The following is a 14,966-nucleotide window of genomic DNA, read 5'->3' on the forward strand; positions in this document are numbered from 1 at the left end:
CTTCTTAGGGTTTATGGGTTCCCGGGAGAATGCGAGGAGGGCTGCGGGAGCGGCCGGGCAGGCATCAGCTCGATCTGCGGCATTGGAGCAGCTCAAGAGGCTGCGCGAGGGAGGAGGGCGCCGCGTCGACACTTTCGAGCTCAAGGTAGAGGAGCAGATCTTCGATAGGCTAGACGAGAAGGATTACGCGCTGCTGGTGGCCAAGCGGCGGCTCGAGTCTCAGGATTTTGTGGTGGATGACGATGGTCTCGGCTATGCTGATATTGGCGAGGAGGAGAATTGGGATGTTGGGGCAATGCCGGAATCTTCTGACGAGGAGGACGGTGCTGCCAAAAAGAAAAAGATTGCTGGTAAGAGTCTTGTTCTTTTCCCTCTTTCAGATGAAGGAATTGTGGTGTTGTGTTGTAGATCCGAAGAAGAAGAGAGATGTGCCCAGTAGAAAGGAGAGGGAGCTCATGGCAGCAGCTTCGCTCATGGGGAAGCAGAGTGTCTCCAGTATGTTTGCTGCTGCTGGGTCGGGAATGAGCGTCAAATCCTCCAAAGCTAGAGACTTCGATGGAGCGGACCAGGTGCTGGATGACGTTCTCGCTGCTGTAGGCGCGGACAGTGTTCATCGGGAGAGGAAGAAGAAGCATCGACAAACATCGGAGGCAAAGGAGGACAGTCACTTTTCCAGGGAAATGCCATCTCTTATGGCTGATATGGAAATAGCTGCCAAGGTGGAGGAGGACTCACTTCCACCACCACCTTCTACATCAGAGAAGCAGGCAGAAGACTCTGCGGTTTCCACTTTTCTTGTAGCTGATGCGGAAGTAAAAATCAAGGTGGAGGAGCCAAGTCAAGAGCTTCCACCACTGCCGTTCAACGCGGATCATAGCACGAGTAAAAATGAACGAATCAAAGCGGCTGAAGATTCTTCCGGCCTAGGAGAAATGCCAGCCCTCCCGGCTGACGAGATGGGAAACCTTTCATTTTTCTTCCTGGATGCCTACGAGGAGGCGTTCGGTGCAAACGCCGGGACTGTTTTCCTCTTTGGAAAGGTACGAAGTTCAGCTATAAACTTACGTCTCAGGATTGGTTTCGATGCAGGTTCAAAGAGGTGGAAAATATGTCAGCTGTTGTGTTGCCGTGAGAAATATCCAGCGGTGTGTTTTTGCAGTTCCTGGTCCGTCGGTATTTCCAGACGGCCTCGTCAACACTCTGGAACAAGAAGCAACATCATCCGAACTGAAGGTGAAGCTTCAGGTGGGGCCTTGAATTTTAGACATTGTTCCTGCTCTGACAATGCAGATTCCAGGAAATGGCTAGAGAAATGAAAATGGAGCTCTCAGAAAAGTTGATGGAGCTCAACGTTTCGAAGTTTAGCATGATACCTGTGAAGGTATAACATAGTTCAATATCTTCAAATCACAAATATTTTCTTTTCTCCAGAGGTCATATGCATTCGACAGAATGGATGTGCGATCAGGAGCTCATTATTATTTAAAATTAAGTTATCCCTTCAAGGTTTGCTTTCCATTTAGTTTTAATTAGTTAGTTTCGTATCCCGTAGGATCCGACGCTTCCGGGTGATCTGAGAGGAGCGCACTTCACCAGTGTATTCGGAACACGGACAAGGTGAAGGCATGCTTTAATTATGAGTACTGTTAGTTTTGACAGTTTCTTTCAATATTGCATAGTGCGCTGGAAACTTTTCTCATTAAAAGAAGAATCAAGGGACCTTGTTGGCTGTCCATCTCGAACTCGCACCAAATACCATGCTCTTCTCAGGTTGGTAATGACGAAAGATAGATTATCTTGACACTATCCTGTTGTTTCAGATCAGCTGGTGTAAAGTGGAGGTTTCCGTGGATTCTCCGAAAGACGTAGCTAATATATCAACTTTGAAACCTGCGTTTGAGATCCCGAGGCTGATTGTTGCTAGCATCTGTCTGAAGACGGTAGTCAATCAGAAACAAAATCTAAATGAGATTGTCTCTGCATCGGTAGTGTTTTGCGAGCGCGTAAAGGTATACTGGTCACATTTGATTTTGTGATGAACTTGTGACATGATTTTTCTGCAGGTAGATGCACCCATGCCGCAGTCCGAGTGGAACAAGCAAGAGATGCTAGAACATTTTAGCATCGTCCGCAAGCTCGATGGCGGAGTATATCCGATGGGATTTTCTTCTGAGGTATCACTCATTAATAACAAGAGCGGGTGCAGCGTTTTGAGCTGTGAGGGGAGGTAAGCTTGGCAACGTGGGCCACTTATCCTGATTTCTTTGTTTCCTGCAGTGAGCGTGCCCTATTGAATTGTCTGATGATCAAGCTTCATCAACTAGACCCTGACGTGTTAGTTGGACATAACATTTCGGGGTTTGATCTCGACGTCCTCCTGCATCGCTTGCAAGTACGAAAGCTATGCGATTACGACATTTGCTCATTGATGTGTATCAGGCGTGCAAAGTTCCAAGCAACGTGTGGTCTCGAGTCGGGCGGCTGAAAAGGTCTCAGATGCCTAGGCTGGTTGGTGGTGGAAATAATTTTGGTGGAGGAGCGGGTCCAGGAGTAATGTCGTGTGTTGCCGGCCGTTTACTATGCGACACATATCTTTCTTCTAGAGAGCTTGTGAAGGAAGTAAGTTTTTGTGACATAATTTCTATCATACTGAGCATTTGAATTGTGCAGGTGAGCTATACTTTAACGCAATTGTCGAAATCTCAGCTGGGAAGAGAAAGAAAAGAAATCTCCCCATCAGAGATTCCAAACATGTTCCAAACGTCGTCCACCCTGTTTGAACTGGTATGAGTTTCTCTTTCGCAGTGGTTTTGCGTTTACGGTATATATTTACAGATTCAATCTGGTGAAACCGACGCTTGGTTGTCGTTGAGTTTGATGTTTCACCTTAGTGTTTTACCGCTTACACGGCAACTCACTAACATTAGCGGTAATTTGTGGAGTAAAACCTTACAAGTAAGTTACAGATGACAACTGCCATTCTTATCTCATGTTATGAACAACAGGGTGCAAGGGCACAAAGAGTTGAATATCTGCTCTTGCATGAGTTTTATGGACGTAAATATATTGTTCCTGACAAAGTATCTGCTAGTGAAAAAGAGAAAGACAACGAGAAAAAGAGGAAAACAGCACAACAAGATGAAGACTTTGAGCCGGATTCTGCAGTCGAGGCAAAGAACAAGAAAGCTCCGGCTTACACTGGCGGGTTGGTTCTCGAACCGAAAAAGGGGCTTTACGACAAGTATATTTTGCTTCTGGATTTCAATAGTCTTTATCCATCTATAATCCAGGTATTTTGTCGTTAGTATTCAAAAGCTCACGGTTTCTTTTTCTTTTTCATGAAATGCCTTAGGAATACAATATATGTTTTACTACTGTTGAGCGGTCCTCAGATGGTTCAATATCCTCTTTGCCAAATGCGGATGCACCTGGTGTACTCCCGCAGGTACGCCGGTATGCTTGTACAGGGGACTCCTCTCATCTGCTGTCTTTGTCAGGTCTTGAAAGCATTGGTTGATCGCAGGAAACAGGTGAAGCAATGGCTTAAGAAAACAACGGATGTCTTGAAATACCAGCAGATGGACATACAGCAGCAAGCTCTCAAACTTACTGCTAACAGGTATGGATCTTAGCTTCTGTACAAGATTCTCAAATGCAGAAGCAATCAGTATGTACGGTTGTTTGGGATTTCCCAACTCGAGGTTTTATGCCAAGTTCATTGCCGAATTGATAACTTCACAGGTATTTTATTCTTTCTGAAAAAACTTGTTCTTATGCATACTGTGATAGGGACGCGAAATACTTCAAAGTACAGTGGATCTTGTCCAAAACGTCTTGAATTTAGAGGTACTAATGTTTTATCTACTTAAGATATTACAGTTATCTCTGTGACCAGGTGATCTATGGGGATACTGATTCAATAATGATCAATACGGGGCTGGACGATCTTTTAAAGGCCAAAAGCATTGCCGCGCAAGTTATTAAGGAGGTAAGATTTGATTAGATTATCTTGAATTTGACTCTTCGAAGTTCAGGTTAACAAAAAGTACAAACTACTGGAAATCGACTTAGATGGCGTTTTCAAAAGAATGCTTCTACTTAAAAAGAAGAAGTATGCCTGCGTGAAAGTTGAAACCAGTGCTGACGGAAAACTTCGAGAGGTAAACAAGTTTTTCTTTGATTGTGAGCTCTAGGAAGTTGCGGTGCAGGTAATAGAGCAAAGAGGACTGGATATAGTGCGAAGAGACTGGAGCCTTCTATCGAAAGATGTGGGAAACTTTATTCTCGAGCAGATTTTATCGGAAGGGTAAGTTTCTTGTTCTTTAACAAAAATTCATATCGCGACGAATTTTACAGTTCACGGGAGGATGTTGTTGACGCTATCCACGATAAATTAAGAAAGGTGCGTTCTTGTTTGTTTTTCGTTTTTCTAATTAGTTTTTCTTCTCATAGTTGCAAGATGATATGAGAAATGGCAGAATTGAACTTGAAAAGTATGTCATCACAAAGAGCTTAAGCAAACGACCAGAGGACTACCCTGACAGTAAAAACCAGCCTCATGTTCAGGTTGGCATCTCTTAAATCTCTCTCTTTTCTTTTGTCCTATGGAAATTGTACTTTTCAGGTTGCTCTAAGACGAAAACAGGAAGGCCATAAATGTTTCCCTGGAGATACTATTCCATATGTCATATGTTGTCAAGAGGTACGAAATCTATTTTTCTCAATACATCAACATAAATAGAACTGCAGGGTGTGCTTGGTGTTCCACTGGCTGAGAGGGCAAGGCATCCAGACGAGTTAAAAGCCGGAGGTGGTGGATGGATTATCGACGTAGACTACTATTTATCTCAACAGGTTCGCTAGTTCGTTAATATTTTTCTACTATCGAAAACTGGCAATTTCTAGATTCATCCCGTAGTCTCAAGACTATGTACACCCATTGAAGGTACCGATCCAAGTCACATTGCCGATTGTCTGGGTCTGGATCCATCCAAGGTCATATTCTACGCGTCTTTTCTCTCTAGGTGCTCACATTTCTCACGCTGACAGTTTCAACAACGCTCAGTGTCAACCACACTTGATAAAGAAGATGCGCTTGTGGCCACATCTGTTCTTGATGATGAAGACAGGTAGTGTTTTTTGTTATGCTGTGGAAGATCTCACTTCGTTCTGACAGATATAACCGGTGCGAGGCTTTGGAACTGTTGTGTTCGAGTTGTGCTGCTAGATATCCATTTCCTGGAGTAAGTCACGTTCTTACTTTGGTTGGAGAGGATCAATCGGAGGACGAGAATGCCGGCACTCAGTCTCTTCTCAGTAAGCTTCTAGTGTGTCCTCATTGTTCCGTTGGACAATCTCAAAACGTTACTGCTCCAAAGCTCACCAATCTGGTACTTTTTTCATTTTTTGTACTTCAGATGAGCCTTTATCGATTGTTTCTCCTCAGGTCCTGGACCGCGCAGCAGAGTTTATTCAACGGTACTATGATTGTTGGATGGTGGTACGTATGCTCCTTGAACTGAAAGAGCGCAACTGACATTTTCTTTATCTTTATTTCTCAAGTGCGACGACGAGATGTGCAACCACACGTCGAGGGACACGATCTTGAGAATAGTAGGGGATGCCGAGCGAGGTGCAGTGTGCCCAAACTTTCCAAGATGCAATGGTCGTCTTGTCCGCCAGGTTAGCATCCCAGCACCTTTTCATGCTTCATTTTCTCTTAACGCTGCACGTGAAGCAGTACTCGCAAGTGGACTTGTACAATCAGCTCACGCATTTCTTCCGCTTGTTGGATGTCAACCGCGTCCTTCAGAAGGTAGTTTGGCATGGTTCCAAGCCTCTTCTAACGACCACTTTTCCAGCAGATCCCAGAAAGAAACTCGAAGGCCGCTGTAGCCGTGAACAACCTGAGGCCTCTGGTCGATCTTCCAGCCCAAGAGATCAAAAACATCCGCGACAGGTGCGCTTACCGCTGGGTTCAAATGAGCTCCTTGTGCGTTTCTGTGTAAAGCCGAAGAAGTCTCAAATCCTTGAAGACATTACACACTTTTGTACGCATTTGCAAGGAGCACGAAGGACGCTCCTTCCTCAAACTCAGATGGAGGTTTCAGATATCCAAGGTTGGCACTCTGATTCCTACAATTCGCTAACAAGCACCTCGAATCTGATGCATCAGGCACAAACGGTATGCTATCGACCAAGTCTTGTACATCGTCGAGACGTCCAGCCCGGCTGAGCACGTCCACCATGCAACTGTAGTGCTGCTTACAAGGCTGGAGCTCGAAATCCACAACCATGGACCTGAAAACGCGCATAGCATCGAAAACCTTGCCTTGGGAGCTATAGGCGCTGAGCAGCGACACGAAGCAAGCCCCATCGGGCACTTGCGTAAGTCTCATCGTCGAGGAGGTCTCTAAAGTTTTATCCAAAACGGTGGAGCTTTTAAATCTTCCAGTGGTGTAGCAATGGGAAGCCAGCAAAACGTTCCAGGAGACCGTGTCGTGCTCGGGCATTCTCTGGAAAAATGCTAGCACAAGCTCCAGATGCCCGGCTTGGGCATACACCGCAAGAATGTTGGTCCACGAGTGTATGTCCTGCTGGGCCATACCATTGAAGAGAAGGAGAGCTTCGCTGATATGCCCGCGCTGGGTATATGCCGCCAGCATCACGTTTAGTGAGACCAAGTCGAGCCGCTCGCGCCGCCTCATGGAATCAAACAGGCATCTGGCGTCCTCCACATGCCCGAGCCGCGAATATGCCCCCAGCATTGCGTTCCACGACACGAGGTCGTGCTGCGGCATCCCGTCGAACACGGCCCTGGATTCGCGGGGGCTGTCGGCGTGTTGGGAGCACGCCAGCAGCATCGCGTTCCACGAGACGAGGTTGCGCTGCGGCATGGCGGCGAAGAGCTTGCGCGTCTGCTGGAGATGCCCGGCTTGGGCGTGCGCGGAGATTATTACGTTCCACGCGACGAGGTTGTGGTGTGGCATGGACTCAAACATGACTCGGGCGGTGGAGAGATCGCCGCTGTGAGCGTGGGAGGAAAGCATCGTGATCCACGGAACCAAGCCCTTGTGGGGCATACGATCAAACATCTCTTTTGCTTTACTAAGATGCCCGTTTTCCCCATACGCTGCAATCATGGCTGTCCAGGAGACGAGATCTCTCTGCGGCATTTCGTCAAACAACGCCTGCGCTTGCGAGAGGCTTCCGTTTTGGCAGTAGCCACTGATCATCGCGTTCCAGCAGACAAGGTTTCTCTCCGGAATCTCGTCAAACAGCGCCCGAGACTGCACAAGATGCCCACTTTTGGCGAATTCCGTGATGAGAGCCGTCCATGACACAAGATCCCTCTCCGGCATAGTGTCAAAGATGGATCTTGCTCGTTGCAAACTTCCTCCTTGCGCAAACGCGCTGAGAAGTGTGTTCCAGGAGAAAAGATCCGTCTCTGGCATGGAATCAAACACCCATCTAGTCTCCTCAAGATACCCATTTGCAGCATATGCTGCGAGCTTGGCGTTCCACGAAACAAGGTTCCACTGCGGCATTTCGTGGAATATCCACTCCATCTGCTCGACATTATCATTCTGCCCAAATCCCGCAAGAATCGTGTTCCAAGACGCAGTGTCGCGCCTTGGCATCGCCCTCTCGAAAATTTCCCCTGCCTCCTCAATATGCCCATTCGCGGCATGCGCTGCTAGCACCGAATTCCAGCACACTACGTCGTGGGTCGGCATCCGGGCAAAGAGATCCATCGCGCGCTCGAGCTGCCCATTGCGCGCGTAGAGATTGAGCATCGCGGTCCAGGAATTGAGCCCCCGGTGTGGCATGGATTCGAAGACGCGCTGAGCCTCGCGGAGGTGCCCATTGCGCGAGTAAGCTACGAGCATCACTTGCCAGGAGAGCGCGTCCTTGGGCCATGTCTCGTCGTCGAAGATCTGGCGCGCGAGGGCTGCGCTGCCGCATCGCCCGTAGGCCTCGATGAGCTTGTTGGAGACGAAGGCGTCGATTAGAGCCCTATCCTTCTCGATTCTAGACTGGATTGCCTCCGCCGCCGGGAGGGTCTTGCAAGATTGGAGAAGATCGAGGCATTTGCCCCGATCCAGTAGCATATTCCTTAGGGCGGGAGGGTGAATATTTACTCGAATATACCTCTTTTAAAATTCTTCTTCTTCGTCTTGTTCTTCATCGTCGCTGCTGCCGCTAAAGTTCTCCTCGTCCTCCTCGTCTTGATCGTGATTCTCTTCAGATATTATTTCCACCGGATCGTTGGCTCGCTGATGATCTTCCGGAGTTTCTACTGCGACATCTTCTTGCTTTCGATCGTCCAGGAACCCTTTCAAGTTCTTGACGTTTTCCATGGCGCGGAAAAACTCGACGCTGTCGCCTTGCTCCGACCTGCGCTGGAGGAAGTCCTGGAGGAGCTTCGGGTAGCCGCTGATGAAGTGGGAGCTCTCCCAGGTTGCGTCCCTCACGGACAGGTTCTCCCACTGCACCAGGAACGACGTGCACGTCGAGCTTGGGAAGAACTCCTGCTTGAAGTCGATGATCCGGAGTGGCTCGACGTAGAGCTTGCTTTCCTCTACGACCTCCGAAACCAGATCAAAGACCGGGATCGAATCGTCGTCAATCACCTCGGCAGTGAATTCTATGCAGCGAAAAGATCTGGCTATAAGAAATCATTCAAAGGAAAAACTCTTACTTCGATCTCTTAGAGCAGCGGCGTCTCTGGTTTTGTGGATCTTCGGATTTGCATCGTATAAGGCGTCCACCTCGGTTGAGCTTATGAAGTCTGTGGTCTGCTGAGCAGCAAACAAGCGCGTGTACATTTCCGTGACATCGCACTGGAAATCGCTGCCTCGGGGAGTAAGCTTGGGCGACTGGCTGCCGCTAAGAGGACTCTCAGTCTCCCTGGGTTTCTGAAAAGGATAAAACTCTGCCACAGGCCGAGAACGTTTGTTTACTGACAAGAATCCCAGAGTTTGCGAAAAAACCTGATTCCGATGGAAAATTGTTGTTGCCGATTTGTTTGATCATTCCTTAGAACACACCTCAAACAAAAAATCACTACTACCAAAGAGAAAATCAAGGCAGGGACATGCCCAGTCAAGCGCTAAACTACTCCTACGTGAAGAGCAAAAGAGAAGAAGTACCCGAGTCGAAAGCGTATACACCCTCGGAGCTCTGGCACCGTTGTTGGCAGGCTGGACGAACCAACCTCTCGTTTCCAGCAGCCATGGCATCATCCACAAAGCCTGACGTTTTCCTGCCACACAACAGCGACAGTTTACCGTTTAGAGCATCCAAACAAAGCAGCAAGAACATCCAATCACTGGGAAAGAGAGAGCTTACTCGTCTAGTTTGTCACCAATACCAGTAGCGATCTCTTCCGTGGTTGAGACTGGCGAGGCCTTGGCCATGCGACTGAGCCGGCTGGGCTTGCCCCGGTGCTTGTTCTTGGCCGCCGCCGCCGCTGGAGCCGGCCTTGGAACCGCTGGCCTCGACTGTGGCGCGTGGATATCCACCGATGAAATCGTGTAGCTGCTACTCCCCTTGAAGGGCTTCTTGGGGCCGTCGGGCTTGGGCATCGCGGAGGGCGTCAGGCCATGCGATCGGCCATTCCCGGCGCGGTGGAGGCGGCAGCGAAAGGATCCCGCGTGTGTCGTCGGCGAGCAAGTGCATGTCGGCTTGCCTCCAGGCGATCGCGCGCCACCGCTGGAATCCGTGGCTCCGGCGGAAGAGCTCCTCCTCGACGGCACATTGTCCTTCTTGCTGGAGCTCTGCCCGGCCGTCGGCGTGAGATTTCGAGGCTTGAGCACCTTCTTGAGGAGATTTGTGCCATGCATCGGTGCGAAATCTGTGAAAGTGCGCTCTCAGGGAGAGAAATTTCCAGAGAATCCTCAAATTTACCGCCGATCATCCGCCGGGGCGCTCGCTCCCGATCAAGATCCAGCAACACAGGCACAATCCGACGCGCTCGATCCCTCTTCTTGCTGGCGACCCGCGTGGCGATCGACCGATCGGCTCCGGCAGTCACGGAAAGCGATCACTCGAAGCCCTAGAAACTGGGCGCCCAGAGACAAGAGCAAAAGTTTTGGAAAAATGGCGCTCTCTATCATCTAAACGGAGATTGGATTAATTTCTTTTTTTTCTTGTTGCTAAGCAGCTAACTGCATACGGCTCTGGCCCATTCCGTGCGGCCCAAAGGGCGGAATGGCCACCTCTCTCTCCTCGCATTCGCATGGGAGGAATGTGACTACGTGTTTTCACGAGCACGGCACTGGGGTGTTCTTCCACTTCTGCCCAAAAATTGGAAAAGCTTTAAGCTTTGGTGGTCAGATCCACAGTCGCTGTGCTCGAAAAACCTGTGAATCTTCGATTCCTTGTTTTTTTTATCTCCAAACAATGCATCGATCGTCGCGCGCTTCTTCGCTGACACCTGGTTCTTAAATCACAGGAGAATTGGTTTGTTTTCTTCTCGAGTGGTGGAAACCAAGAAACAACCTACCATGGGAAAAGAAACTCGGCAAAAGACCTAAAAGAGAGAACCCAGTAAAACTTACACTCTCGCTCGCTCAATCGACAGTAGAAGATCGATCGATCGATCGATCGATGTATGGACAGCTACTTCTTCTTCTTCGGCGATGATGATCCACCGGAGGTGGGATTCCCGCCCTTGATATACCAGCCGAGGGAGAAGAAGAAGAACCCTGCTAGCAGCGCGCTGCCCCAAGCATTGCTGTAGTACTTGGCGTATGTCCTGGTAGCGTAGCGCCACTGCTCGCGCAGTGTCTGCGGATCCGGATTGACAGGATCGGGAGGATTTGGAACAAAGCCCCCAGCCGGCACCGCCATAGCTCGCTTTGCTCTGACCTAAAATCCAAGAAAATTCATATATCGAACCTTGGACCTCGAGTGAGAGAGAATCTCCGCACCTCAACGGATCATGAATATTCTTTACTTTATTCTATCCATAAGATTGGAGTAAGATGGATCGATCTTGCGCTCGATCGCCTCTTCCAGGATGCTTGACGCGGACCATCACTGCTCTCTGGATGTATGTGAGGGTGGAAACGCTCAAGAAGCTCGCGAGTTCCCTCGGTGGTGTATCTCCGCTGGGCGAGACAGAAATTGGATTCCAGCTGCAATGACAATCGATCGTGAATACCACTGAATCTCAAGTCCTAAAAAATGTGGAGCAAATGCTCTGCGCTGTTTCAGGTGATATCACCTCTCTAGCAAATAGAGATTAAATGGAGATATTTGTGTCTCGCCGGGTCTTTTTTACTTCTTGATTATTGCCAGAAACCAGATTGGAAGCCTGATCCGCGGCTCTGGGTCCTTGAGGTTTCAAAAGCTGAGATTATTCGTATCCGGGAGAAAATGCGGGGGAATTCCAGAGCGTAGGTACGTGGGAGCGCTGGAAGATTTGCAAGCAAGGATGACCAAGGTCGATATGAGTTCCCCCGGCTCGCAGAATCCGGGGCAACAGCAGCAAGATTGTCAAGTCAGTGGCCGGGAAGATTGGCAGATTCGCAATGCCGGTGCCCTGGCCGGGATTTCGCGCAGATTGCCGAGCAAGCTGGGTGAAAGAACAGACTCTTTTCTTCCGTTTGCTACCAAAGTGGAAAGTCTCGTTTTCAAAGTGATGTGGTTTGCCTTTACTGCCCACACACCAACGACACTGTCCAGATTATAAACCCCCAAGTTTTTGTAGTACACTCTTTATCTCTTTCTTTTCTGTTTCGTTTGCATGTCATACGTGTGAGCGACCGCATTCTAGTGTTACACGAATTTTTATGTCCAAGCTGTGCTTAGGGTATGTATGGCGTGTTATTTATGGCGTGCAATTCGTACAAAACGTAACTTTGCATGCGTAAATGTTTTTCACGTCCATCAATGACTAATCCATGCTTCTGAATGTGGGTTACGCATGGCTCAGGAATGGCTTGGGGTGCTCGCGGTGGGCAAGCTCAAGAGCATCATGCACAAGTGATCAGACCAGCCTCAAGCTGGGAGGAGAACTCACAGCAGTTCAAGAACCATAGCAATACTTGGATTGTTGATGCCAAGGGCCAAGTATTGCAAGCACTATGGCAAGTGAGGATTGTGACAAGCTAAACCTGTTAGTGCACGATCAAGCACTCAACAATCCATCCTTCCTGTGCCAGCTCCACATCCTGGAGAGGTCTTGAAGATCCACAGCGTGATGGCAATTGCCAAGACCTCAGAAGCATCATCCTCAAGTTTCGGTTATCATGAAGGCCAGCAAGCTGCTCGATAGATAACTCGGGACAGTCCAAGGAGGTTTTCCAACTATGGAACCTCCAGCTCCTCCTCCGCAAGAACAATCCCACCATGACCAAGCTGTATAGGGATCTGCCCTTTATCATATGCCTGACTTCGGCATGTGATATCTAGCTTGAACACCTGATGGCTTTCTGCTAGGAATATTGGCACTCACTGTACTTTCACTTGCTCGAACCTCTTAGCTCTTAAAGCACAGGAAAGTTACAAAATTTTGTCACTTAGCAAGATTTTAAGCTCTCATGTATTGTATTAGAAGCTAACTTCCACCATGGTGTTTCTGGTGCCTGGACAACACACGACCTGGTGTTTCCGATCAATTGCGAGTGAAATCTCTCCTCTTCTAGCTTTGCTGCAGATGGAGGCAATGCTGAAAATCATTCTGGCGATGCTTGTGGCAGCTCTTGTTGCCAACGTTGAGCTGCATAATGATTTCTCACTCAAAGGCAACATCTTGTCTTCCTCCGTGCAGCTGCCTTTGTCAACTTCCTCTTGGTCATGTAAACTCCTGTGGAATAGCAGTGGAAAAAGCCTTTATCAATACAAATTAAAATGCTTCATGTTGTTGATTTGGTAATACTCCTAAACAAGGATTTGCCAGCAAGAGGATCAAATAAGCCATAGAATAAGATCCAACCTTGAAGCATGCCTAGGAGAAGATTGATTAGATGGCAACCTTCATGATTTTTAGCTTTCATGATCAAAACACCTCTAGAAGACCAACACCACCACAACTAATTCCACCTACACAATGAATTTGCTACAACTTACTCACAGCTAGAGAGCAAATACCCTAGGCCAAGAGCCTGCAACAGAAGTTCTGATCTACATACTATTAGCTCAATGCCTTGTTTGTATGAATGAATACATTAAAATTATCTACAGCCACAAAATTATCCAAAGCACCCATGTTAATAAAGATCTTAACAAAACTACCTCCGAGCTTCCCTTGGAGGGTTAGTAGATGTTGCAAATGATTCTTTGCTAAAGTTTCTCGTGTAATAAGTAACTTTGAGCTAGGAATTAGATCACGTACCTCAATTTAAATTTCGCTTGACTTAATGGCCATATTGGCCTTGTTTGGGTAGGGATATTCTTTTGAGAAGTGTCCTAGTTCACTACAATTGAAACATATGTTGTTTCCCACGTTATTAATATACTTTATTTTCTTATTAGTGGGTTTATCTCTTTTTGCTTGACTCCCCTTTATACTTGCTTTTTGGCTATTAAATTTGCTTTTCCAAAACCTTGAGGACTCATTCTTAGAGAAACTCTTCTTAAATTTTCCCTTGCCATATGTCCCCCTTAGTTTAGCTCTCTTGCTAAATGTGGACCTTAACCCCTATTGTGTTCCCTTTTTGCAGATTATCATTGAAATGCACCTTAATAGCTACATTTAATGCTTCCTTGTAGCTAGTTGGGTTTCAATGTATCACCTCATCTTGAGCTTAGGTCTATAAGCTTGAAATGAAGGCATGGAATGAATCTATGTCACCCATGTCTGTGACAAGGATCCTCTTAGCCATAAACTCATTTACATACTTTTGAATTATTCTTATCTGTTTTAGCCTACTCAACTCATCCCTTAGGTGTAAAGTAGCATTTGGAGGAACATAAATTGCACGAATCCTTACCTTCATCATCTCCCAAGTGGCCATTAATCCTTCGTTAGCCTTTGTTGTTCTCCACCAAGACTTAGCATTATCTACTAAATATAATTTTGCATATGGGACCTTTTTTAAGCTTGATAACTACAACACTTGGAAGTAATCCTCTATATTGTAAAAATAATCCTCCACCACCTTATAGTCATTCACTCCCTTAAAGGCTTTGGTTTGTACTTGGGAATTACTTGAGTGACTGATTCTACTTTAGTTTGTTCAACCTTGTTCGGTTCCACCTCAGTCTCTGCCAAAGGGTCCACGCTTTCTGCACTACTAGCATCTGCAGTCTTTTGTTTTTTCTTCTGCTTCTCGTTATGCTTTAGTTTGTATATGAAAGTTTCTAGCAGAGTATTGATCTGTGCCAATTGTTTTTTTAGAACGATCAATCGAGCCTTAGACGACCGAACTTACCACCAGACTCCTATTTGGAAGTTCCCTCACTAGAGTCCTTTTTATATAAAGATTCCTCATCCATAGCTTTTTGTTTGACTAGAGGCTTTAGCTTTTGAGGAGGTTCTATCTCCGCCTTGGTTCTCTTATGCCCTGCCTTAGCCATCTCTCAGCAATTTGCCTTTATCCTTCACTAAAACTAAGAAAAAGGCTCTGATACTAAATTGTAAGCCATAAATTTTTTCTTTTCGATTTGTTAATTTACCTCATTGCCTTGGCTTTAGTTAACTTCCCTTGCCAAAGTTCCCACCTATGCTACTAACACCTATTTGGTCCTACTTGACTTTAGTTACTCACTACACGAGCAACGAGATGTTAGGTATCAATTCATGAATTCCCAAATTCTTTCCTAATCCCCCTCTCTAGATTCCTATAGACATAAACAACCAAACACATTAACATTCCAAGTTCCTGAAATCCCTTGGTACCACAAGGTTTGATCTTAGGACTTTCTAAATCCAAAGTTTAGGTGCATCACTTACCTTGGGACTTTGGGGGGAAACATCATGGCTTAACAGCCCGATATGGGTACCTTAGATGCAAGTT

The 14,966-nt window shown here is 47.1% G+C and overlaps 3 protein-coding genes across 3 annotated transcripts; 1 reads left to right on the forward strand and 2 right to left on the reverse strand.

Moving 5' to 3' along the window:
- The first annotated feature begins 13 nt into the window (after positions 1-13).
- On the forward strand, positions 14-6,114 carry LOC9655092 (DNA polymerase alpha catalytic subunit). The gene is made up of 32 exons (XM_024688586.1): positions 14-350; positions 409-1,040; positions 1,090-1,245; positions 1,298-1,381; positions 1,432-1,506; positions 1,553-1,617; positions 1,680-1,770; positions 1,821-2,009; positions 2,064-2,227; positions 2,278-2,392; positions 2,440-2,619; positions 2,671-2,784; positions 2,836-2,955; positions 3,006-3,290; positions 3,353-3,445; positions 3,498-3,619; positions 3,669-3,741; positions 3,790-3,846; positions 3,896-3,988; positions 4,035-4,160; positions 4,209-4,306; positions 4,357-4,402; positions 4,453-4,566; positions 4,625-4,702; positions 4,750-4,854; positions 4,906-4,995; positions 5,050-5,129; positions 5,177-5,390; positions 5,447-5,500; positions 5,563-5,682; positions 5,741-5,815; positions 5,865-6,114. The coding sequence occupies exons 1-32, from the start codon at positions 14-16 to the stop codon at positions 6,006-6,008; spliced, it is 4,389 nt and encodes a 1,462-aa protein (XP_024544354.1). The 3' UTR covers positions 6,009-6,114.
- On the reverse strand, positions 6,039-9,036 carry LOC9655093 (pentatricopeptide repeat-containing protein At4g02750). Its single transcript, XM_024688499.1, has 4 exons — positions 8,994-9,036; positions 8,702-8,935; positions 8,262-8,647; positions 6,039-8,063 (listed from the first exon to the last, which is right to left on the reverse strand). Exons 1-4 carry the CDS (start codon positions 9,034-9,036, stop codon positions 6,039-6,041), a joined length of 2,688 nt encoding a protein of 895 aa, XP_024544267.1.
- LOC112351193 lies at positions 9,011-10,040 on the reverse strand. The gene is made up of 3 exons (XM_024688587.1): positions 9,910-10,040; positions 9,352-9,856; positions 9,011-9,265 (listed from the first exon to the last, which is right to left on the reverse strand). The coding sequence occupies exons 1-3, from the start codon at positions 9,917-9,919 to the stop codon at positions 9,124-9,126; spliced, it is 657 nt and encodes a 218-aa protein (XP_024544355.1). The 5' UTR covers positions 9,920-10,040; the 3' UTR covers positions 9,011-9,123.
- Positions 10,041-14,966: the final 4,926 nt, after the last annotated feature.

The sequence above is a fragment of the Selaginella moellendorffii genome, unplaced genomic scaffold, assembly GCF_000143415.4.
Source record: "Selaginella moellendorffii unplaced genomic scaffold, v1.0 SELMOscaffold_58, whole genome shotgun sequence".
Taxonomy (NCBI): Eukaryota; Viridiplantae; Streptophyta; class Lycopodiopsida; order Selaginellales; family Selaginellaceae; genus Selaginella; species Selaginella moellendorffii.